The sequence below is a fragment of the Oncorhynchus kisutch genome, linkage group LG6 (genome assembly GCF_002021735.2).
Source record: "Oncorhynchus kisutch isolate 150728-3 linkage group LG6, Okis_V2, whole genome shotgun sequence".
NCBI lineage: Eukaryota > Metazoa > Chordata > Actinopteri > Salmoniformes > Salmonidae > Oncorhynchus > Oncorhynchus kisutch.
Genome location: NC_034179.2, coordinates 40,122,314 through 40,147,528, shown reverse-complemented (window position 1 = coordinate 40,147,528; position 25,215 = coordinate 40,122,314). Strand labels below are relative to the sequence as shown.

The following is a 25,215-nucleotide window of genomic DNA, read 5'->3' as shown; positions in this document are numbered from 1 at the left end:
ATCAGTCTTTATTTTCATACATGAATTATTTGTAACAAAAGTTATTTATAAATGCAATATTTTGGCAGGAGAAATGCCACATGAGCGGACATTCAACTGTTCCCAGAAGATAATTGTTTGTTTCATTTTTATTTTCTCTGAGGAATAGCCACTTGGAAGCAGACAGGAAAATACAGTGTTCTTGTATTCTAACCTTAACATTGTTGGGCATTTCTGTAAATATGAACCTTTCCAGCGCTGTGTCTTTGTAAAAAAACATGTTTTTGTAAAATCATGTATTTTTTTTCTCCCTGAGGTTTGTGACTTGTCCCAGATGGGGGAAAAGTCCAAATGAGAGAAGGAACAAAACATTTTTAGACAACCAAGTGGTAGAACATCTCGTACTTGGCTTCCAAAATGGACAACGTGTAAAAAAAAACTACTTCTAAATCATTGTCAAGCTCTCAGCAGCACTGGCATTGCTTCCCTCAGTTGTGCTTTTGGGAAAAATGTATTCCTTTTTCATTTGGGCTTTAAGGTCTCCCAATGAGAATTGGTCTATGAAATGGAACAGTGTCCACGTCCATTGAAGCTGTACTGGTTTGTGTTCTGTATCAGTCACCAAACACTCTGGTCGTTATCAGTGAGAGGGAGCCTCAATTACAACTTCTCATTGAGGCTGGAGGAATGTGTCTGACACCCATTTTGACACCCATTTCTCTGCGCGACTCGGGCCCCCACAATGGAGAGAGAAACATATCCGGACTCCTCCTCATCCCCCAACCCCCTTCTTCTCACCGGGATCCGGCATCTGTCGGCACGTATCCGTCGCTCAATCGCTCTCTCAGTGCGCTGGGTTCCCTAACAGCTCAGTATCGCTCTTTCATTAATCAAAGACACTTCCAGTGTCCCATTACAGAAACACAACTACTCGCCCTGTCTGAAGTAGACAGCTCGCCAATTCATCTTCTGAGGGAAAAAAGGCGGCCTGGTGCCTACCTGTTCAAGCGAAGCTGTTAAGACCGCAGGAAGACCCTTTGAAATTGTTTTCTCTAGGTCAGGCAAACAACAAAAAAAGGTAAATTGCTTGTCTCAGGTAACATTTCTCTCTCTCTCTCCAGCGGAGGAGGAGGGGAGGTTGGGAACATGTTTGTTAAGATGCTGATTTAAATGCAGCGGGGGTCTATCAGTGCTAAAACACAGCCGCCACGTTAGCAGCCCACTAAAGCATCATGTGGCCTTGGTACCCTCCCCAGAGTCTGGCCAGCACTAAATACAACTGTTTAAATCTGATCAGCACCCTGAGGGGAGATACTGAGGCGGCTGGAGCCATTGCGCTATGAATATTGGAGAATTATGCAACACCTTTGAAGAAATTGAGAATATCTTTTACTATGGAATATTGTAGATGAATAGAAATTGCCTTCGAGAATAACAGTAAAGGCAAAATAGTTCCTCACAGATATGTTACCCTCTTCAAATAGCCTTCTATCATTGGTGGCAGGGAAGAATAAAAACAATCTAGGAAAAGGAAAGCTGGTGGTGAAACCTCTGCAACTGGGGTTTGTGGCTTGGTGCTCATGGCTGGTAAACCAAGCAGATTTTAGTTTTGGCAAGGACAATTGTGGCCAGCAACGACCAAGCCGACGTTTAGTGGATGAAGCTGTGTACGAGGCGTCTCTCTGCCATCGCACGGGTCAATATCAATATGTAAAACCTTCTCCACTCTTGCAAATTGTGTAAAAGACGCATGAGCGAGGGCTGTGTGAATGAAAATCGACAGTCTAGCCCACCTCGCTCTTCCCCCTGGCCCAACCCCTCCCACTGAACCTCTGTTTGATTGGCATAATTAGGTGAAGCGTGGCCTACAGTAAAGTGGCCAGGGCCCGCTGCTCCTGGGAGGCAAATGGAGACATATTGTGGCCGTGTGTGTGTGTGTGTGTGTGTGTGTGTGTGTGTGTGAGAGAGAGAGAGATTCAGACAAGCTGGCCCACTGTGCTATTAATTACCTATTCTGTAACGTGGCATCTGTTGAAAGACGTGACACAGAGCAGCGGGAATGGAGTGGCCGCTCAAGCGGGCACCACCACAGCCAGCCGCCGCCCAAGGACCCCAGGTGCATTCTCCCGTCATGCTTATTGGATTCATTGTACATATGATTGATTCAAGATCGGGCTCTGTTCTTTCTTTCACGACGACACACAAAATAAAAAATGCCCCAGCTGGCAGATATTTAACCAACCCCAAGGACATTTGGAGACTCCAACTCTGTTCGAGTGGATAGGAAAATATACTGCCCTTGTGTCGCTTCTGTCACTTCCTCAGGAGAAAACTGTTTTCTTCATTCACATAAGGAACTGTGGGACAGATTTTTGGTAAAAAGAATCAGCATTGAGGGAGTTGTTAATGTTCCTAATTTAGGATTTATAAGAACTCTTCTACAATGCAAGTTATAATGGACTTTTCAGGTGCCATCAGAACATCTCCTTGTCATACAGAATAGCCTTGCTCTGAATCTGCTTTTATCTAAAAGCACAGAAATACTCCCACACTTTCTCCATTTACCTGGCAGTGTCTTCCCATTGCCTTTTAATACTTCAGCCCCCCACTCATCAGGCCCTATGGCAGTTTTGTGTTGTTACCAGGCAGCCCAGCCAGTGGTGCTCCCAGCCCTGTGTGCTCCAACCTGCTCTGCTACAGCTCTGTCCTGGCCTGCTGTGCCTGTGCCTGGCTCTCTCTATCAGAGCACAACCGACTGACACGTCTGTCTGGAGGGCAGCCTCACTGTTAGTTATTAGTTTTGTAAAGGCGTCCGTTTTGACCCCCCCCCCCCCCCCCCCCCCCCTCCCACCGCTGCCTCCACGCCCGGCCAAAAGGCACAGTGGCGAGTGACTCACAGCAGCCGTATCGATTTCTCCTCACGCTTCTCCCTCTTGCCCTTTGCCTCCCTCCAGCAGAACCCCCCCCCCCCCCCCCCTCCACACACACACACACCTCACCCCTCCCCTCTACCATGCTGCTTAGACTGGGGATGAGTTTCCCCCCCCCACACACACACACACACACACACACACACAGTCCTCAAAGTTGTTTCTTAGAAACACAGGGTCAGGGAAAGTCTGCTCCCTGACTATGGAATGACCCTGGCCTGTCATACAGAGGCATTTCAGAATTCCGCCCCTCCGGCCAAAAAGCTGTCAGCAGTTTTCCCAGATATTTTTTTCCTTCTCTCTCCCAGAGAGCTACTTAGTCCCTGCCACCCAGAGTGAAATGGCCAAAATGGTTCTGCTCATATTATAACTAATGCAGTTTAACAGACACCATGCGCCGCCACATTATCCAGCCAAACAGAGCTAAAGCAGCCCCTTTGTGCCACACAGAATGTCACCGGACACGGCGTCATTAACTTATATTTCAATGGCCCCCTCACATATGAATGTAGGTCAGTATGGAATAGCATATATTCAATCTGGCTGACACTCCTGGCATTGCCCTGCTCTGACTGGCTGGCTGACTGTCGCAGGTCTTTTCGCTGACTGTTTTTCTCCGTCTGTCGACTCGTGTCATTAAAGGGCTTCCAGTAGTGGGTGATTGGTGGTGAGTGGTGACTCTGCACGTAGCGGTCACTGGATTTCATTCCACCCCACTCCCGCCTCCCTGCCCAGGCTAGAGGGACTTGTTTACTGCAGCCTCTGTGTGCTCTGGCTGGGGCTATTTGGGACCTCGCGGGCGCTCTTGGAAAGCGGACGTGCGGGGAATGACAGTGCAGATACCTAGCATTTTGCCACGGCTGTGCCACACTGCCACCTGAACCTCCCTGAGCGACTACGAGGCACAGCAACAAGAGGGCATAATATTTACCACACACACTGTTACCGAGGTCAGCTGCGTCACAAACAATCTGCCCTGGACATCTCAAATATCAAAATATGACCTACTAAATTGATCTTTGTAAAAGCTGTTTTCCAAGAACGGCCTCTTAATTATTAAGATACATTCAGCTTTTTTTGTCGCAAATAATGGCTGCATTTGTGGTACTAAGTTCGGCCATGCCCCGCTATATTCTTTCTTAAAATGCGCTCAACTCTGGGCTACACAGAGGTCTACAGTAAATCAATCCAGAAGGCATTGCATAATATTTTGAGAGTTACAGCCAAAAGTTTGAAATAATGGCCTCCTTGTCATACTGGTCTGCGCTAGTCTCTCTGGCCTCTCGCTCCGGTGACCCAGAAAACACGATAGACAAACAAAAAGTGTTTACAGTGAGTGTCATACACTGGTTCTGACACTGATATGAACTGATCTATCTGGATGGAATGTAGCAAACCATAAACAGCATCTGTGGAATAGCATAGCCTGAACAACAACATTGCTCGTGATTGCTCCATAGGTCTGTCCCAAAAGTTTGTCTCACCGTTTAGCGAGCTTGTTTTTTGGAGCACTCTGCTGCGTTGTACAGGTTGTTGTTGTTGAATGTCATCTTTATGGATGTAACAGGTGCTGGCGCTCGTTATGACTGAGCTAGAAAGACGAGCGGGAGGGAAGATAAAACATCTCTCTCTTTCCCTTAAGCATCGTAGATGCAAACTGCAACACTCAAGAGGGTACAAGTATTTGATGTCATCTGAACCGGGAATAAATTATACACATCAGCAGCACAGAGGGAACGTTGCCTCAGCCTGGCTCCTCTTGTCTTCCCCTTTTTCAAACACACAACCTAAAGTTAGACATCCTTGAGGTTTCTACCACTTGATGGAAGGTGATGCCCATGAATAATGCATGGCAGAGGGAAGACTCTGGGTCTTTTTATAGCTCGGGCCCCGCTCCCGCCGCACTGCACTAGCTCTAGCACGCCACTAACCTCTCAGATCTGAAGGATCAAGAAATGGGAACAGAAGAAAACAAGAACATAACAAACTGCGACATAGAAAAAGACAACGTCTATTTTCAGATGGCGGGTGGCGAGGAAGATTCTGGTTGCTTTTGAGACTAAACAGAAAGAGGGGGGTATAGCTGTCATTGCTATTTTACAGTATTTAGCCCATAAATCGGGTGGGCTTGCAGATATAGATGTCTGTGATCTCTCGCATATGCCGTTTTCTTCATTCCATCTGGTTGTGTTGAACCACTGCGTTGAGGCCTTGATTAAATGACAAGGCTATTATCCTCGTGTCAGGGAATGTCAAATCATGGCATTAATTTGTGAACACAGGTCTCTGTTTCACGCATGTACTCATAATGGCAACTGCAACTATTTGAATGTGTTGCAGTTTTTCTCTTTCAAAAATCCTCACATTTCAATTCTGATTAAATGGAATGAAGCCTGGTTGTTGTTGTTATGTTGTGTTGCTACCATACAGTGTTGTCGTGTATTGCTGCCTTGCTATGTAGGTCTCTCTTTATGTAGTGTTGTCTCTCTTGTTGTGATGTGTTTTTGTCCTATATTGATATTGTATGTATTTCTTCTTTTTTTAAATTTTATCCAAGGCCCCTGACCCCCACAGGAGACCTTTTGCCTTTTTGGGTAGGCAGTCATTGTAAATAAGATTTTTTTTCTTAACTGACTTGCCTAGTTAAATAAAGGTGAAATAAAATACAAAAATAGAATATAGGGTGTTCACTCACTGCTCTAGAATGTAGTAAAATAAGGTTAAATTCAAGAGGGTGCCCTATGTTATTATGAATCACATACAATTAATCATCAGATTGTTCTCTACAATATTACAACCTTTATGATTGTACTTAACAGTGTTGATTAAATAAGAACGTTAGTTTGTTGTGACCATTTGCCAGGGGGGGGCATCTCCATTTTCTGCATTGGGAGGTGGTAACATTTGAGGTGTTTTCACTCTTTGGACCAATCAAAATCAACTTGATACCCTTGTCACTTTTGTCACCAGATAGGTGGCTTTCTATTGCTCTAACCCTGGTCAATCAATGTTGAGATGGACCGTTTCTATGGTGACGTAAAGGGAACTAATCGCACCATGAAAATTGGAACTAATTTTCTTTGGGGAGGATATACAGTTGAAGTCAGAAGTTTACATACACTTAGGTTGGAGTCATTAACTCGTTTTTCAACTTTTCCACAAATTTCTTGTTAACAAACTATAGTTTTGGCAAGTCGGTTAGGACATCTACTTTGTGCATGTAAGTAATTTTTCCAACCATTGTTTACAGACAGATTATTTCACTTATAATTCACTGTATCACAAGTCTAGTGGATCAGAAGTTTACATAAACTAAGTTGACTATGCCTTAAAACAGCTTGGAAAATTCCAGAAAATGATGTCATGGCTTTAGAAACTTCTGATACGCTAATTGACATCATTTGTGTAACGGCTCTCTTCTATCTCCTCCTCTGACGAAGAGGTAGAACAAGGATCGGACCAAAATGCAGCGTGATGATGATTCATGATATATTTTAATGACGGAAAACCTATACATACAGAAACTACAAAACTAACGAAATGAAATAATGAAAACTGAAACAGCCCTATATGGTGCAAACACAAAGACAGGAACAATCATCCACAAAATACACAGTGAAACCCCGGCTACCTAAAATATGGTTCCCAATCAGAGACAACGAGAATCACCTGACTGATTGAGAACCGCCTCAGGCAGCCAAACCTATGCTAGACACACCCTAATCAGCCACAATTCCAATGCCTACAAAAACCCCAATACGACAACACAATAAACCCATGTCACACCCTGGCCTAAACAAATAATTAAAGAAAACACAAAATACTAAGTCCAAGGCGTGACAATTTGATGTGACAATTGGAGGTGTACCTGTGGATGTATTTCAAGGCCTACCTTCAAACTCAGTGCCTCTTTGCTTGACATCATGGGAAAATCAAAAGAAATCAGCTAAGACCTCAGAAAACAAATTGTAGACCTCCACAAGTCTGGTTCATCCTTGGGAGCAGTTTCCAAATGCCTGAAGGTACCACGTTCATCTGTACAAACAATAGTACACAAGTATGAACACCATAGTAGACGCAGACGTCATACCGCTCAGGAAGGAGATGAGTTCTGTCTCCTAGAGATTAACGTACTTTGTTGCAAAAAGTGCAAATCAATCCCAGAACAACTCTGTGGTCCAACTCAACCAAAAACATCTAAATTGGGTTAAGGTTGGGTGATTGTGGAGGCCAGATTATCTGATGTAGCACTCCATCACTCTCCTTCTTGGTCAAATAGCCCTTACACAGCCTGGAGGTGTGTTGGGCCATTGTCCTATTTAAAAACTAATGATGGTCCCGCTAAGTGCAAACCAGATGGGATGGCTTATCGCTGCAGAATGCTGTGGTAGCCATGCTGGTTACGTGTGCCTTTTTTAAATTCTAAACAAATCAGACGGTGTCACCAGCAAAGCATCCCCACACCATCACACCACCTCCTCCATGCTTCACGGTGGGAACCACACATGCGGAGATCATCCGTTCACCTACTCTGCGTCTCACAAAGACACAGTGAATGGAACTAAAAATCTCCAATTTGGACTCATCAGACCTCAGGACAGATGTCCACTGGTCTAATGTCCATTGTTTGTGTGTCTTGGCCCAAGCAAGTCTCTTATTATTGGTGTCCGTTAGTGGTTTCTTTGCAGCAATTAGACCTTGAAGGCCTGATTCACATAGAAGAGACTAACAGTTGATGTTGAGATGTGTCCGTTACTTGAACACTGAAGGATTTATTTGGGCTGCAATTTCTGAGGCTAATAACTCTAACTTATCCTCTGCAGCAGAGGCAACTCTGCGTCTTCCTTTCCTGTGGTGGTCCTCATCAGAGCCAGTTTCCTCACAGTGCTTGATGGTTTTTGTGACTGCACTTGAAGAAACTTTAAAAGTTCTTAATGTTCCCGTATTGACTGACCTTCATGTCTTAAAGTAATAATGGACTGTCGTTTCTCTTTGCTTATTTGAGCTGTTCTTGCCATTTTATATGGATTTGGTCTTTTTACAAATAGGGCTATCTTCTGTATATCACCCTTACCTTGTCACAACACAACTGATTGGCTCAAACGCATTAAGAAGGAAAGAAATTCATTTAACAAGGCACACCTGTTATTGAAATGCATTCCTGGTGACTACCTCATGAAACTGGTTGAGAGAATGCCAAGAGTGTGCATAGCTGTCATCAAGGCAAAGGGTGGCTACTTTGAAGAATCTCACATTTAAAATATATTTTTATTTTGTTTAACCCCCCCGTTTCGGGAAGCTCATCAGCGTGCTCGTCGTCCTCACCAGGGTCTTGACCTGACTGCAGTTCGCCATCGTAACCAACTTCAGTAGGAAAATTCTCACCTTCGATGGCCGCTGGGAATCCCAGTTTCAACTGTGTCGTGCAGATGGCAGACAGCGTCTATGGCATTGTGTGGGCGAGCAGTTTGCTGATGTCAACGTTGTGAACGGAGTGCCCCACGGTGGCAGTGGGGTTATGATATGGGCAGGCATAAACTATGGATAATGAACACATGCATTTTATTGATTGCGATTTGAATGCACAGAGATGCGTGAAGAGATCCTGAGGCCCATTGTCGTGCCATTCATCCGCTTCTCCGTTCATCCGCCGCCATCACCTCATGTTTCAACATGATAATGCACAGCCCCATTTCGCAAGGATCTGTACACAATTCCTGGAAGCTTAAAATGTCCAAGTTCTTCCATGGCATGCATACTCACCAGCCATGTCACCCATTGAGTATGTTTGGTATGCTCTGAATCAACATGTACGACAGTGTGTTCCAGTACCCGCCAATATCCAACGACTTCGCACAGCCATTGAAGAGTGGGACAACATTCCACAGACCACAATTAACAGCCTGATCAACTCTTTGACAGATAAGTGTCGCACAGCGTGAGGCAAGTGGTGGTCACACCAGATACTGACTGGTTTTCTGAACCACACCCATACTTTTTTTTTTAAGGTATCTGTGACCAACAGATCCATATCTGTATTCCCAGTCATGTGAAATCCATTGGTTAGGGCCTAATGAATTTATTTCGATTGACTAATTTCCTTATATGAACTGTACATCTTTGAAATTGTTGCATGTTACATTTATATTTTTGTTCATCGTATATTGGCTAAATTCTTTGTTTTGTATTCTGCAGATTTCATTTTTTAAAAGTCCTGTTATCGCATGCAATCCTGCAGCCACTACCTAGCTTGTCAGTTGACATTTGACCTTTGTGCCGTTCTGCCCGCAGAGCAGTGATGGAGTTCTATTAAACAGCACCAGTTTTTGACCATGGCCGTAATGACATTCTATTCATTAATCATGCTTAATTCTCTGAGTAAATTATCTACCTTTTGAACCATACATGGTAGAGGCATTTGGATGATTGTTTTTCTGATGCAATTCTCTATTGAACGAAGTGTTTATATAAACCTAATAGTATACCTCAGATGGTAAATTCTTGAGAGAAAGAGACTGGGGGGAACCCAGCTTCTAAGCTTGGCGGCGATTCAGGCATAAAACCTGGGATTAGCCGGAAATGATGTCTCTGCCCAGGTATGGCTACTAGGAGTGGCGGTCCTATGTCGGGGCCCTGTACAGAGCCAATGTGTGGGGCTAATACTCCAGTTCTGCCTGTTGACTACACAGAAAAGAGGCTTCCGCCAGGGATAATGAAAGGAGCGCTGTGTCGCGTTCCCCTGGACGACATAATTGAGCATTGTTCAACGCCTGCAGTCTCTCTCTCCCCCACCACCAATACACCTCCACTGTCTGGGACTGCTGCTCGAGAACCACTCTCTTTCACGACGAGAGGCACCGAACAGCAGCGAGCCAGTCAACACGGTGATTATTTAACCAATCTCCCAGCAGAAGCCATGTTAAAGCCACGGGTTTGGGTCTGTAATGATGACATAGACCGTGATAATGATGGCAGAGTGTGAATGGGAATTGATTAGTGCGGGTGGTTTTGAGTCGACCACTAACACTGATATTACAGGCAATAACTCAATTGATAACATTGGGTCATTATGGAAACGAATATCCTTTTGGCATTCAACAGACATCTCCCTTAATGCCGCGCTATTATGCTCCCCCTCCCCCCCAACCGCCCACCCTCCCTTGTAAATTCATTTAATTTAATATATTTCCCTTTTTACCTCAAGAATATTGTCTTGCTGTATCTATCCCTGTACCCCCAGGCAAATTTGGGGGTGGTAATCTTTGGGTATTATAAATAACGCCTCTGTACCAGGGATGAAAGGCAGTGGCTCTCTCTTTTTCCTCCCTCCCTCTTCTCCCAGCCTGCCTGCTACTTGTCTATGCTTAGCACGTAGCTTGCAGCATGTGTGAGTGTGGCTGGGAATTCATATGAACGTCTCGCAGCGGGGGGAAAGGGGGCTAGTCATTGACATGTGTAGGACGGCTCTGGGCTAATAAGAAATGGATGTGGCATTTGTTTTTATGAATGCCATTAAAATAGGGCCCGAGCTGTGATGGCGTTCGTTTTGTTTGTTTTTCTGTATCCCTGTTTTCTCTTTTTTTTTTATCCCTTTGTATTATCGTGCTCCAATCTCCCCCTCACGCTGTCTGATGGTCGTCATCTGCGTGGCTCGCCTGGTCCTAATGGGCTGGAAACGCCTGTGGAAAAAAGACCCTCGCCTCACCGCACGGCTCTGGAGATCGGGGAAAGAATACCAAAATAAAAACCGCTGGCAGAGCCAGAGGCATCTCGTAGCCACTTATGGCTGCATTAGGATCATCTACCGATGTGTCATCTAGCCGTCACTTGCGTTATTACAGTTTTGTTCACAAGTGCTCCCCCTCCCACATGTTGTTATATCAGCCTCTGGATGTAACAATGTCTGGTTTCTTTAATATCATAGATGGTTGTTTTTACCCTTGTGTATATGAGGCAAGGAACAGCTAACCTTAGCCACCACTAAAGGATAGCTCGGTGGAAGAACCCAAAAAAGTGCAAATGCCACTCCGTCAATTAAGATTAATCATCATTATGCAAATGTTTTGGCAGAGCGGTGTCGACACCTGACTGAGATCTCTATTAAAAAGCAGCTAGTGAGGCAAATAGACGGACAGCTTGAGCTCCCCTTCTTCCTCCCTCTTTCTCTCCCTCCCTCTCTGTTCTCCCTGCCACATTGTTGGCCCCCTCTTTTGACAAATACCTTAATCTGACTGTGTGCACATGGGACGGATGGCGTGCGTGCTTCTTAGGGCCCCGAGTGAGAGACCCCCCCCCCCCCCCCCCCCCCCAGAGGAGGAGACTAATGGAACTGGCTCCCCCAGATAGGCCACTCAGCCCCTCCATTTTCAGGCACATTGAGGACAAACACTCACTCTACAATTTATCATTTATTTTATGGTGACCCTGGCCCAATCTATACACGTGCCTGTTTCTCCTCCTTTTCCAATGCCGTCTCGTCTTTTCCTCTCCTGTTCTCTCCATTTGCCCCCTCGCCTGTATGCCAAGTATCATCTCAAGTTGTTTTAAGAATGCCGTCGAGAAGGGAGGCTAGAAAAGGATTGGAAAGATGAAAGGCGATAAAGGAGGAAAGGAGGAGTTCAATGTTCCTGGGTTTCGGCGGAGAGATGTTTTGAAGTAGCTGTAAAGGCGTAAGCGCAGCAGTCAAGTTTCTTTTTGTATTCGGTTCATTTCTTTTGATTGGACTCGTTGTTTTGATGAGCTGACGTGTGACGTTAATATTAACACGCCGATGTGCAATAGTAGGAAAGCCTTTGTCGACTCCATCCAGGAATATAAAGATTTTAAGGACTTATCTTTAATGCACTTCCAGAATGTTTCCATACTGAAGGCGTAGATTATTATTAGATTATTCAACCGCTTAACCAAACAGATGACTAAACTGTTGTTGTGGCAGTTCAGTTGAGTATACTGTTGTTTTAGTGGTGTTACTGAAGCTTGTTTCAGTTTTTTCTTTTAATGGCGTCATGTAGCAGAGACCCCTGCGTTGAGGGCCGTCCCCGGACAGGAGAACTCCCGGATGTAGAGCCAGCGTGGTCTACTGGCGAGTGAAAAGGTTCAGGTTTATACAAGGCACGCTGTAACAGCTCAATAACACAGGCCTGTAATCTACTCCCGTTTCAAACACTTCCCTGATTTACGAGCCCGCACATCACTCCAGCGCCCAAATGAGGTGTTCAGCGTATGTTTTGTTTACATACATTTTTTATTTATTGCCGTTGTCAAAACTGACTGCTGGACAAAGTCGCTTATTAACTGAGTAAATGGCTTGAGTTTTTTATTTTTTATGTCAGCTTCCTTAATGACTACAGTCAGTCTGTTTTCAAACGAGCCCCCCCTAACCCCCTCCCCCCCACACACACATATACACTACCACCCCCTCATGTCCTAAGAGAGGGGGGTTGGTGTGTGTGCGTGCGCGTGCGCATAGGGAGGGAGGGAGTCCTGAGGGGACTGGGAGCTGCCACAGTTCACACATGGAGAGGAAAGGGAGGGCGAGGGGGTCTTTTGTGCAGATACATCTGGTGGAGGGGTCAGAGCTCCTTTGGTCAGAAAGTAGAACTTGTAATAATTGCTTGGTCGTTTCGGCTTTCCGCCTCCGTCCACCGCCACCCACCCCCAAATAAACTGCTTTTTATCCAGGCTAATGGACCTGCCACCAGCACCGAGACAGGAGGCTGTTAGCACAAGTCCCAGGATGGGCTGCCAGGCTGCTGACTGCCGCTGCGCTAAATCACCAGCAAGGGTCACTCTGAGTTTCTGCCGCCTGTAAAATTAAGTAGCTGTAAAAAAGAAATGCTTCCATAAAGAAACATAAAGTTAATGGTAATGTTAACATTGTGTGGCTCTCTGCCATTAACTTTTTGCAGCAGGAGGGTGTCGTTTCATTCAAAGTAATTTTGAATCTTAGCAGTGTTCACATTTGTCGTGGATGCTATTTTTGGGGCAGATAGCATTCCATTGTGTACAGTTGAAGCTGGAAGTTTACTTACACTTAGGTTGGAGTCATTAAAACTCATTTTTCAACCACTCCACAAATTTCTTGTTAACAAACTATTGTTTTGGCAAGTCGGTTAGGACATCTACTTTGTGCATGACACATGTAATTCTTCCAACAATTGTTTACAAACAGATTATATCACTTATAATTCACTGTATCACAATTCCAGTGGGTCAGAAGTGTACATACATTGTGCCTTTAAAATTCCAGAAAGTTATGTCATGGCTTTAGCTTCTGATAGGCTAATCGACATCATTTAAGTCAATTGGATGTGTACCTGTGGATGTATTTCAAGGTCTACCTTCAAACTCAGTGCCTGAAGGTACCACGTTCATCTGTACAAGTAATAGTACGCAAGTATGAACACCATGGGACCACGCAGCCGTCATACCGGTCAGGAAGGAGATGCGTTCTGTCTCCTGAAGATGAATGTACTTTGGTGCGAAAAGTGAAAATCAATCCCAGAACAACAGCAAAGGACCTTGTGAAGATGCTGGAGGAAACCGGTACAAATAAAACGAGTCCTTTATCGAGTCAACCTGAAAGACCGCTCAGCAAGGAAGAAGCTACTATTCCAAAACTGCCATAAAAAGCCAGGCTACGGTTTGCAACTCCACATGGGGACAAAGATCGTACTTTTTGGAGAAATGTCCTCTGGTCTGAACTGTTTGGCCATAATGACCATCGTCATGTTTGGAGGAAAAAGGGGGAGGCTTGCAAGCCGACGAACACCATCCCAACCATGAAGCACGGGGGTGGCAGCATCATGTTGTGGGGGTGCTTTGCTGCAGGAGGGACTGGTGCACTTCACAAAATAGATGGCATCATGAGGGAGGAACATTTTGATATATTGAAGCAACATCTCAAGACATCAGTCAGGAAGTTAAAGCTTGGTCGCAAATGGGTCTTCCAAATGGACAATGACCCCAAGCATACTTCCAAAGTTGTGGCAAAACATGTCTTAAGGACAACAAAGTATGGGAATGGCCATCACAAAGCCCTGACCTCATCCTATAGAAAAAGTGTGTGTGTGAGCAAGGAGACCTAGAAACATGACTCCGTTACACCAGCTCTGTCATGAGGAATGGGCCAAAATTCAACCAACTTATTGTGGGAAGCTTGTGGAAGGCTACCCGAAACGTTTGACCCAAGTTAAACCATTTAAAGGCAATGCTACCAAATACTAATTGAGTTTACATAAACATTCTGCCATTTCACATTCTTAAAATAAAGTGGTGATCCTAACTGACCTAAGACAGGGAATTTTTACTAGGATTAAATGTCAGGAATTGTGATAAACTGAGTTTAAATGTATTTGGCTAAGGTGTATGTAAACTTCTGACTTCAACTGTAGGTATTCTCAGCTTTCCAAATAGAAATGCCACAATAGTCATTATTCCGTAACAATTGCAATAGCCCTTGCTGAGCATTCTCAATTGCCCAGCCTAATTTGGTTTTAAACACAAAACTCCTCAAGCCCAATTGCGAAGACGTAGCATGTTGCAAGTATTCCCTAGTATGCTAAATATATAGAGCCCTATAAACCACTGTCATTCTGTCTGCCTCTGTCTGTCTGGTCGAAACACCATCAGGTTCCTCTCTGCTTTAGACGAGCTGGTCCTCTGTTAGATTCAGCTCCATCTCTATCTCTCCCCTCCAGATGGACAGAAGCCTCCCGTTTCCAACACCTCTCTGGCCTCCATGCGTATAAGGTTGAGTCGGTACACATGCTCCCCTCTCTCCAGCCCCTTGCAGTCCCCTTAATAAGTCCATCTACTCTTCATCAGCTTTCTGTACCAGGGGACAATGGCCAGATTGAGGGGCCACAACAAAAGGCCTTTGAAAAGTCCCCTACAGTAAGATGTTGTGTTTGTGTGCATCACTCAGTGTCCCCAAGGTGCGCGGACCCCTGGTGTTTTCCCAGCTCCCCTCCTGCCACAGCCGCTCGCCCACCATCACGTTTTGAAGTGGCCCTTTTATTTTTGGAGACGTTTACAGGCCTTTTTAATTACTTCCAGCTTGCCAAAGGGCTTTGCTGCCTCATTCTTCCTTTTGTTTGTCGAGGTCTTTCCACAAATCCTACTCTTGTTAAACCAGCCATCAGGATTTTGTAAGGTTTCTAGTTTTTTTCTCACTCTCTCTCTCCCCTTTTCCTTTTGTTTATTTTGATTTGTGATTTTTCACTCTCTCCCTCGGTCCTCAAAGCGGTTTTCCATCAATTAATCTTAATTGAAGTCACACCAGACTTCCTTGCTTAATAATTCTTGCCACCATTGTCACAGATGGCTTGCTCTCGTTTGCAGCAGGAGCTGTAAATCAATTTTGATTTGGCGTTTGACATCAATCAATCGTCATTTTTCTCCCCAAACATCCTCTGCTCTTTTGTGAGACGCGAAGATGGATCGCTGTGTCAAGTTTACGAAGTTCAGATCTCCTTATCAAGGGTATTGTTTCCCTGAGAACTCGCACACTAAGACAATTTTTTTCCGTCGTCTGATTTGATACTGAGACAATCCAGCTTGAAGTGCTCTGATTATCACTTCATTCAGGCATACAATGCACTCGACACAAAACCGCTCCTCACCTGAACATAAAAAGGAAACTATTTTGGTGCATTCTTCTCACTCACATCCTTTTTTACATACCATTTTCTCTCAGCTTTCGACAGTTTGGTGACTAGTTTAATTGTGCACAAATAGAAATGTGAGAACCGGAACATATGTCTTTTGTTTCCCATTCTGAGACGTACAACAGTTGGCACCGAGGTGCAACCATTGAGCTAATTACTTCTCTGGTAACAATTCCAGAAAGCTGTAAGCATGCTAATAAAAATACATTTGGCTTACCATTTTTAACTAATTGCCAGCGGTCTTTGAGCCGGTCAGTGGGCTCCGGCGAGGCCCACTTAGGCAAGAACATCAATAAAACAATAAAAGGGCATACCTGCTAGGGGCGAATGTTTGTATGTTTTATTGGGGGGTGACCTGAGCATTCTCTCTGAGTGTTGTGTTCTTAAGCGCGGCATTGTTTGAAGTCGTTCTGTGTGTGTGGACTGTCAAGCCATTCTTGATCTGCTTATCTCTTCCTTGAAGGATGCAATATGTCTTAAAGATAACATGGCCAAACTACAGTGTGTGTGTGACGTTCTCGAGGGGCTTAGCGAGGCTATCTGCAAAAATGGCAATTGTTTGCCAATCTGTGTCCTTTAATTGCTTCAGAACAGATTTAGATGCATCTGAACAAAAGCTAATTTTGGATCTGCCCCTGGGGTGTTTGAGGATTTTGCAACAGATTGAGTTGTCAAGGTTCCTACTACATCGCCAAACTGAAATCTTCACATAGGTTGTCCAAGGTTGACGAAGGTTGCATAGTTATCTAACCCCCATTTTCCTTTTCTGTGTAATTAAATAGTTACCCTTAGTTTAGGCTTGACCTTCTGGGCCACAACCATGTAGCTCTGCACCAACGCGTGTTCCTTCAGGTGGTGGCCATTTTGACTGAGCGATAAAGGAGCCATTCCTATAACAAGGGTCCAAAATAATAGGAATTGACAAGGGGACTCAAAACTGTCACGGTATAATAAAGGCTCATATTGCAAACCGGCTTTGTCTCTCTGTGTAAATCATAGTCCACTTCATAGGACCTAATCCATCCAATGTGCGTCAATTCTATGACGGGTGTGCATGCTTGCCACAGTAACACCTCCAGTGGAATAACAGTTAGTGATTTTATAGCTGGAATAATGTCGAGCTCCGTTTACTGTTATGCTTTGATGTACTGATTCATGGTCGGTGACGCTGTCTTACCAGTATCTGAGAAGCAAAGTGTTTGACAATACAAGGATATCATTGTGAGCAACACTGAACAGTGATGTAGGCAGCTGAATGTCAAATCACAGGTTTCATTCATGAATGTATATCTCTGTCTGATTTTGATATTGGATGTAAAATCCAGACAATGTTCTGAAGATACGCATCTCCCTCGTCTTTACAGGAAGCTGCACAGCGGTATGAAGACCTATGGATGTGAGCTGTGTGGGAAACGCTTCCTGGACAGCCTACGCCTTAGGATGCACTTGCTGTCTCACTCAGGTAAGAATCAACACTTTTGTGTCTGTATAGATATGTCTATGAATGTGTAGCTATACTGCATGTATTTACAAAAACAATACTGTACATGTAGAGATTTTTCATCCTGTGTTTAATACTGTGTAATACCCTATTTTTAACAATGCATAGCAAAGTAATTGTACTTTTTTTGTTTACATTCTACACTATATTAGAACATGACATTATGGAATTTGATATAGTCCCAGTCGGTATTGAATAGAACTCTGCGGTCCCATACGCCTTGGTTGAAAACAACCCATGGGTTCCTACCACAACGCCAACGTTACCCCAATGTGCTTGTTTAAGTCAGTTACATAACTTCATTCAAGAAAAGTACATGTCTAAAGATGACTTTTCAACATCGCCTGCTCCCAAGTGTTCTCATTATGTAATATTGTAGAACCTCCCTCATGCCCCTTTTCATGACGGTGCTAGCAGCCACGTGAGTGCTAGCTACCAACCGGAACATTAAGCTAGCCAAGACCAACATCACCAAAAAAGAGATTATACAGATGCAAGTAGTGAGTGGAGTTAAACGGACTATACATAGCTACGTGTAGCCTACCTGGACACCAGGTCCCCACAATTTCCCACGCCAAGTAGCCGGAAGCCACAGGGCTTTTCGCTCAGGCTCTATATCCTTAAGTGGGAGTATTGCGAACCGTAGGTTGGGATTTTAGACCTGGTTAGATGGTACATTGAACAACACAGGAGCTTCTCGGCATCTTTTGTTACTTCTGATATACAAAAAAAATGTACAACGAAGTTGGCTCTTTTACACTGGGGGTTAATGGGATCTAATTTTTTGTTTTTTTCCTAATTTGTGGGCGTGTGTCACGGTTGTCGTAAGAACGAGACCAAGGCGCAGCGTACCTAGAGTTCCACATCTTTCTTACTAAGTGAAACTTCAGCAAAACAATAAACGAACAACAAAACGTGACTAAGTGGTGCACAAACACAAAACAATATCCCACAATTTTCCAGATTTTCCAAAATGTATCAGACTTTAGTGTAAATCAAAGGTAAGTGCCTTTATGGGTATAATAGCAGACGCTTGAGAAAGACACATTCTCGCAGATGGTACATCAGGCGTGGACCATAATAACAATATACATTTTTAGGCTAAGTAAACAAGGGTATTGAACAGATGTTCAGAGTCCGGGTCAAACGCAACATTTACAATCAAAGTAGAGGAAAATATACATTCGGTGAAAAAGCTAATTGCAGATATTCTTTGTGTAAATGAATATCATTCTAATAAGACTGGATTCTGCTACAGTACCAAACAAATGTGCATGAAGGTGCCAGTATCCTGTTTACATTTGAAACGTAACTGTGATGCATTGGGAAACATTTTATGAAGGCAGACAGGTGTAAAGTAGGTTCTATGAAAACATTTTAAATGTAGTTATTGTATGCTTTTGGAGGTGCATTTGGGGTCGACCCTTTCGCAGATAGAAGCCCATTCTTCCTCACCAAATGCATGTCCAATGTCTCTCTGCCAAACATGTCTCAACGCGTCATAGGATGAGGCACTTCTGTTCGCTAAAATAGAATATATGTCGGAGATTAAAATCGGTGACCAGAGTGATGTGGTCGGGAATCTGCAAGTACCTAAAATCTAAAGAAGGCCAGTTTTATTGCTTCTTTAATCAGGACAACAGTTTTCAGCTGTGCTAACATAATTGCAAAAGGGTTTTCTAATGATCGATTAGCCTTTTAAAATGATAAACTTGGATTAGCTAACACAACGTGCCATTGGAACACAGGAGTGATGTTTGCTGAAAATGGGCCTCTGTACGCCTATGTAGATATTCCATAAAAAATCAGGTGTTTCCAGCTACAATAGTAATTTACAACATTAACAATGTCTACACTGTATTTCTGATAAATTTGTTATTTTAATGGACAAAAAATGGGTTTTTCTTTCTAGAACAAGGACATTTCTAAGTGACCCCAACCTTTTGCTGTGGTGTGTGTGTGTTAAGAACACATTCTTATTTACAATGACGACCTATCCCGGCCAAACCCTAACCTGGACGACTTGGTCCAATTGTGCGCCGCCCTATGGGACTCCCAATCACTGCCGGTTGTATTACAGCCTGGAATCAAACCAGGGTCTGTAGTGATGCTTCTTTCACTGAGATGCAGTGCCTTAGGCGGCTGCAAAACTCGGGGGGGATCTTAATCAGATATTTTGGCATTTCATTGTTCGATCTTGTACATTGTGAAGTATAAAGAGATTTATAGAAGTCGCAAAACGTATTATTGATAAGCAATGATCATAAGAAGTGGAGCCACCTGCCATCCATATAGACTTAATCAATCGTTCATTCTGTTATTTTTTAAGTTGGTGTACAAGTAGACGGCTCAGACTGTTACCAAACTAATAATTTTTTTGCTTGGCAAAAATCAACATTTAAAAAATTTTTTTTTTACATGCTTTGTATACTCTAAATAGAGTTTGGCCTTAGCACAAGCTAGTGAATTCCAGTTCACCTGGGTTGATTATTAAGAAGTTCTAAATGCTTTACAGCCTCCAATTTGTTCCTATTTTCCATTCTAAGCTTCTTTATGATCGAGGCTTGGGAAATGATATGACCCCTTATACTTTATTTAGCAGCATCCCAGATAGTTGCAGCTGAGACAGGAGAGAGTTGATTGTCGAGACAGTCATGTGATCATTTATCTTTGATCACAGAGCAGAATCCTTCATTGTTAAGCAGAGACATCTCGTTTTTTGGGGAATGTTTTGCCAATTTCAATATCTATATACACTGGGGCATGGTCAGAAATGACTATAGAACCAATAGCACGTGACTGGACAAAATGCTAGTAAGTAGAGGGCCTAAAAAATAGTTCAATCTAGAATATGAATTATGGGGTCTAAAGTAGAAAGTATAGTCTCTGACATTAGGATTTAGTAAACCAGATGAATCACAGATGTATTTGAGGCTCAATGATTCGAGATTGGAGCAGTTGATGATTTATCCAATTTACCCAAAGTACAGTTAAAATCTCCTGAAATAAACCCAAGTCCCTTTCAGTATTGATTAAATAATAAAATCATGTCAGACATACATTTGAGGGAGTATAGTAATATGTTGAAGTATATTACCTGTAATCAAAATAAACCGTCCTTCATGGTCTGTATCTTGGTGCTCAAATATAAATTGGACATTTTCTTTTATTTAACATTTTTTTTTAGCCCGTTTTCTCCCCAATTTCGCTGTATCAATTCTTTAGTTAGTCATGTCTCATCGCTGCAACTCCCGTACGGACCCGGGAGAGGTGATGGTCGAGAGACCCGTGCGTCCTCCAAAACACAACCCAACCAAGCTTCAACCACAGCTTCTTGACACAATGCCCACTTAATCCGGAAGCTAGTTGCACCTTTGTGTCGGAGGAAACACCGTGCACCTGGCGACCATGTCAGCGTGCACTTCACCCAGCCCGCCACAGGAGTCGTTAGTGTGCAATGAGACAAGGACATCCCTGCCAGCCAAACCTTCCCCTAACCCGGACGACACTGGGCCAATTGTGCGCCACCCCATGGGTCTCTCGGTCGTGGCTGGCTGCGACAGCGCCTGGACTCGAATCCAGAATCTCTAGTGGCACAGCTTGCACTGCGCTGTAGAGCCTTAGACCACTGTGCCACTCGGGAGACTGCCATTTTTATTTTCAAAGATGGCAGTGCCTCTTTTGTTTGAACTAAAAGAAGAAAAGTACACATGGCCCACCCAGTCCCTCTTCAGCTTAGCGTGTTCTGTTGAAGATAAATGGGTCTCGTGTAGCATCGCAATTGAAACCCTTTCCTTTTTTAAAGGATGTTAGTATTTTCTTAATCTTGACCACATGCCCACTACCCCGAACATTCCAGGAGACTGCTTTAAATTAACTGTTTATGTTAGTGGTATTAGACTTAACCCAGAATGAGTAGTGCATCACAAAAACAAAACAATTAATAACACGCTTGTGTAACGCTAAACTAAAATAACACCTACAAATAAAAATATAACCCCACTGCCAAGTCTCAAAATGAAACGACAGAACCAAAAATAGTACCTACACTATTTTCTGTCACGCTACTAACAGGAAGCCCATTAGGACATAAACACTTATGTTGAATAATGGCGAATTAACATAGATCTCTGGACATGTGAATGAAAAATGAATTAGCCTAATATTTTAAATTGTCCTAAACATTATCACTATTGCACTCATATGCACGTGCTGAACACACACACCATAGTCACATGTAGCCTCGCCTATATACTGTAATAAGAATGCCACCCCATTTTGATAGTTAAAAGGTTCAAACAGAAAAGTTTCACCCCTTAGTGGAGAGGCCTCAGAACATGTCTTTACGTAGCCATGTTGAAACCCCACCCCCGAACTGGGACATTTTCAACTTCCAGGAATTCTCTACAGATTCTTGCGACATGGGGCTTGTGCATTATGTTAAAACATTTGGTGGTGTGGAGGTGCATTCAAATTCCCATCAATAAAATCCAATTGTGTTAATTTTCCGTAGCTTATACATGCCCATACCATAACCCCACCGCCACCATGTGGCACTCTGTTCACAAAGTTGACATTAGCAAACTGCTCGCCCACACGATGCCATACATGCTGTCTGCCATCTGCCCGGTACAGTTGGAATTTGGATTCATCCGTGAAGAGCACACTTCTTGTGTGGCCCGTGGCCATCAAAGTTGATCATTTGGCCACTGAAGTTGATTACAATGCCGAACTGCAGTCAGGTCAAGAACCTGGTGAGGACGACGAGCACGCAGATGAGCTTCTCTGGGACGGTTTCTGACAGTTTGTGCGGAAATTATTCGGTTGTGCAAACCCCCAGTTTCATCAGCTGTCCGCTGGTCTCAGATGATCCCACAGGTAAAGAAGCCAGATGTGGAGGTCCTGGGCTGGCGTGGTTACACGTGGTCTGCGGTTGTGAGGCCAGTTGGACGTACTGCCAAATTCCCTAAAACTACATTAGAGGAGGCTCATGGTAGAGAAATTAACATTAAATTCTCTGGCAGCAGCCCTGGTGGGCATTTCTGCAATTAGCATGCCAATTGCACACTCCCTAAACTTGAGAACTGTGGCATTGTGTTGTGTGACACAACTGCAAATTATAGAGTGGCTTTTTATTGTCCCCAGCACAAGGTGCAATGATCATGCTGTTTAATCAGCTTCTTTATGTCACAACTGTAGGGTGGCTGGTTTATCTTGGCAAAGAAGAAATTATCACTAACAGGAGAGAAATAAGCTTTTTGTGTGTGAACATTTCTGGTATCTTTTATTTCAACTCATAAAACATGTGACCAACACTTTGCATGTTGCGTTGATATTTGTGTCCAGTGTAGTACTCACGGATATGATTTAATTGAACTGATAAAGACCCATAACATGAGATATATTTCCGGATTTACAACGGGCTGCAGTGGTTTTAAATCAACATTCAGTGGAGATTTTGGCCCCATTGGTTTAGGGCCTGGGCCATGGCATTAGCCATCTAAAAGCCATGTAATTCAACACACAGCGGCTATTGATCCAGCCAGGCTGACACTGGCCACGGACAGCCTGTGGATTCAGGGCCTACTTAGTGCAGTTGGACTTTTTTCTTTATTGGACTCCTCTCTTCCTCGGGCCTTAAGTGCAGATGGTTTATAGGACTCTGGGTTCCCTGTTGTGTAGGTTTCCCCTTACCCCTCCACGTGTTGGCCTGATCCAACCTCCTGCCCACCCACACGACATATGGGACTCCAGCCACCCTAGTCATAGACTGTTCTCTCTGCTACTGCCCCTCAAGCGATAGTCTAGGTCAGCACACTAAGTCTAGGTTCAAGAGGCTTCTAAACAGCTTCTACCCCCAAGCCACATGACTGAGGGAGAACAAACAACGGTGACATGACATCTCTCATTTACATGTAATGGGAGAGAAATGAACAACACTTCACTGACTGTTTCCAGTGTGGAAAGAACATTGTGGTCGTATGTGGAAACCTATGTAAATCAAATCAAATTTTCTTTGTCAAATGTGCCAAATACAACAGGTGTTGTAGTGAAATGTTTACTTACAAGCCATTAACCAAAAATGCAGTTTTAAGAAAATATTCCCCTCCACTCCTGAACATCTAATGAAATGGCTACCCAGACTATTTGCTTTTTTTGTTGTTGAATTTTACCCCTTTTTCTCCCCAATTTCGTGGTATTCAATTGTTTTAGTAGCTACTATCTTATCTCATCACTACAACTCCCATACGGACTCGGGAGAGACGAAGGTTGAAAGCCATGCGTCCTCCGATACACTACCTAACCAAGCCGCACTGCTTCTTAACACAGAGCGCATCCAACCCGGAAGCCAGCCGCACCAATGTGTCGGAGGAAACACTGTGCACCTGGCAACCTTGGTTAGCGTGCACTGTGCCCGGCCCGCCACAGGAGTCGCTGGTACGCGATGAAACAAGGATATCCCTACCAGCCAAGCCCTCCGTAACCCGGACGACGCTAGGCCAATTGTGCATCGCCCTGGTGGCACAGCTGGCACTGTAGTACAGCACCCTTAACCACTGCGCCACCCGGGAGGCCCTCCCAGACTATTTGCATTGTGTCGTCCCCCCTCCCTCTCTCTACACAGCTGCTACGCTGTTATTATCTATGCATAGTCACTTGAATAACTCTACCTACATGTACATATTACCTCGACACCGGTGCTCCCGTATATAGCCCCGCTATTGTCATTTACTGCTGCTCTTTAATTATTTGTTATTCTTATCTCTTACTTTTTTGGGGGGCTTGTAAGTAAACATTTCACTAAGGTTTGCCTACACCTGTTGTATTCGGCGCATGTGACGGATAAAATTTGATTTGATTTACATATGTTTCCACATACAACCACAATGTTCCTTCCACACTGGAAACACAACAGTGTTGTTCGTTTCTTTCCCATTATATGTAAATGAGAGATGTCATGTCACCATTGTTTGTTCTCCCTCAGTCATGTTTCAAAGGGGTTTTGAACAAACAAATTAGTATCTCGCAATTAATGCCGGAGTCTGGGGCCCCAGGATGTAGCAACACAGGTTTTGATTTGTCACCGAGGTGGCTCTCCCGCCATGTTGCGGCGGAGAGATGAATGACGCCTCACGCTGTGCCGGTGAATTGGCTCTGTGCACGACTCAGCATGTAAAAATACAGCTTTAAGGAAATATATTATGTTTATTTTAGAATCCCCTTCCAAATCCCCACTACTACACATTCGCTAGTCGGAAAGACCACAAATACAGCTCTTGTTTGACATCCATAATAAAAAGCATGTCTGTATTAAAGCTGGCTGTGACATTTATGACTACAACAGTGTAATAAACACACTGCAGGTCGGAGACCCCAACACATTCTCCCAGCCTCCCCAGTTTCTCAGATCCTGGAGCCAAAGTCCCATGACACAACATTGAGTTTCTTCTTCTCTCTGAAAATCAGCAGAGTTTGTATTGTACACTGCCACCTCAGGCAACTCCTGCTGCGACAGTAAGGCGGTGCGTGTAATCAAGCAATCCTTAGGGGAAGAATTATTGCGATGTGGAAGTTTTAAAATGAGTCGGGTAATCCCGGGCTCAACCGCTTCTCCTAGCCCCAGAGAAAGACTGGAGAAGACTTCAAAAGAGGGTTTTACTATGGCTTGCTTAGCTCCCGGGTGCCTGTGGAAACGAGTCTTCAGCACCTAGGCTGCATAGTAAAGGCAGACCTGGTTGGCCTTAGTTTCCCCATCCTGATTGAGTCCAGATCTGGTCTAGCATCATCATTAACCAAGTCCTTCAGGAGATCATTGGTCCAATCATTATCAGAGCTGTGAGTCATGACTAGTATGAAGTGGTTACTGGATGATAAAGCTGACTGCTTTCAACAGGTGAGTAGGTAAATACTCTGACCTGACAAATTCTTGGCCACCCTCCAGAAATACTTCATTGAAGTTGTCAATGGGTGGCAAGCTAAAAAAGGAAATGGCAAACAACCGTCTGCCTGCCTTTTCACACACATTTGAAACTCTAGGAAGAACCGCAAGAAATGATTCCCCTCAACAATGAAAAGTGAGTGAAGGATGTGGGCAGTGTATTTTTAGCTCAAGCGCTGAAACTTTCGCAGGGCTGGC

At 43.9% G+C, this 25,215-nt stretch overlaps 1 protein-coding gene across 3 annotated transcripts in view; it reads left to right on the top strand.

Annotated features, from left to right (window-relative positions):
- The window catches only part of LOC109892853 (zinc finger and BTB domain-containing protein 16-A), a 121,936-nt gene that overhangs the window by 32,623 nt on the left and 64,098 nt on the right, over positions 1-25,215 (top strand). For all 3 annotated transcript variants that reach the window (XM_020485675.2, XM_020485673.2, XM_020485674.2), the window contains exon 3: positions 16,942-17,039. In XM_020485675.2, coding sequence (XP_020341264.2) covers positions 16,942-17,039 — 98 coding nt within the window. The remainder of the gene's footprint in view (positions 1-16,941; positions 17,040-25,215) is intronic.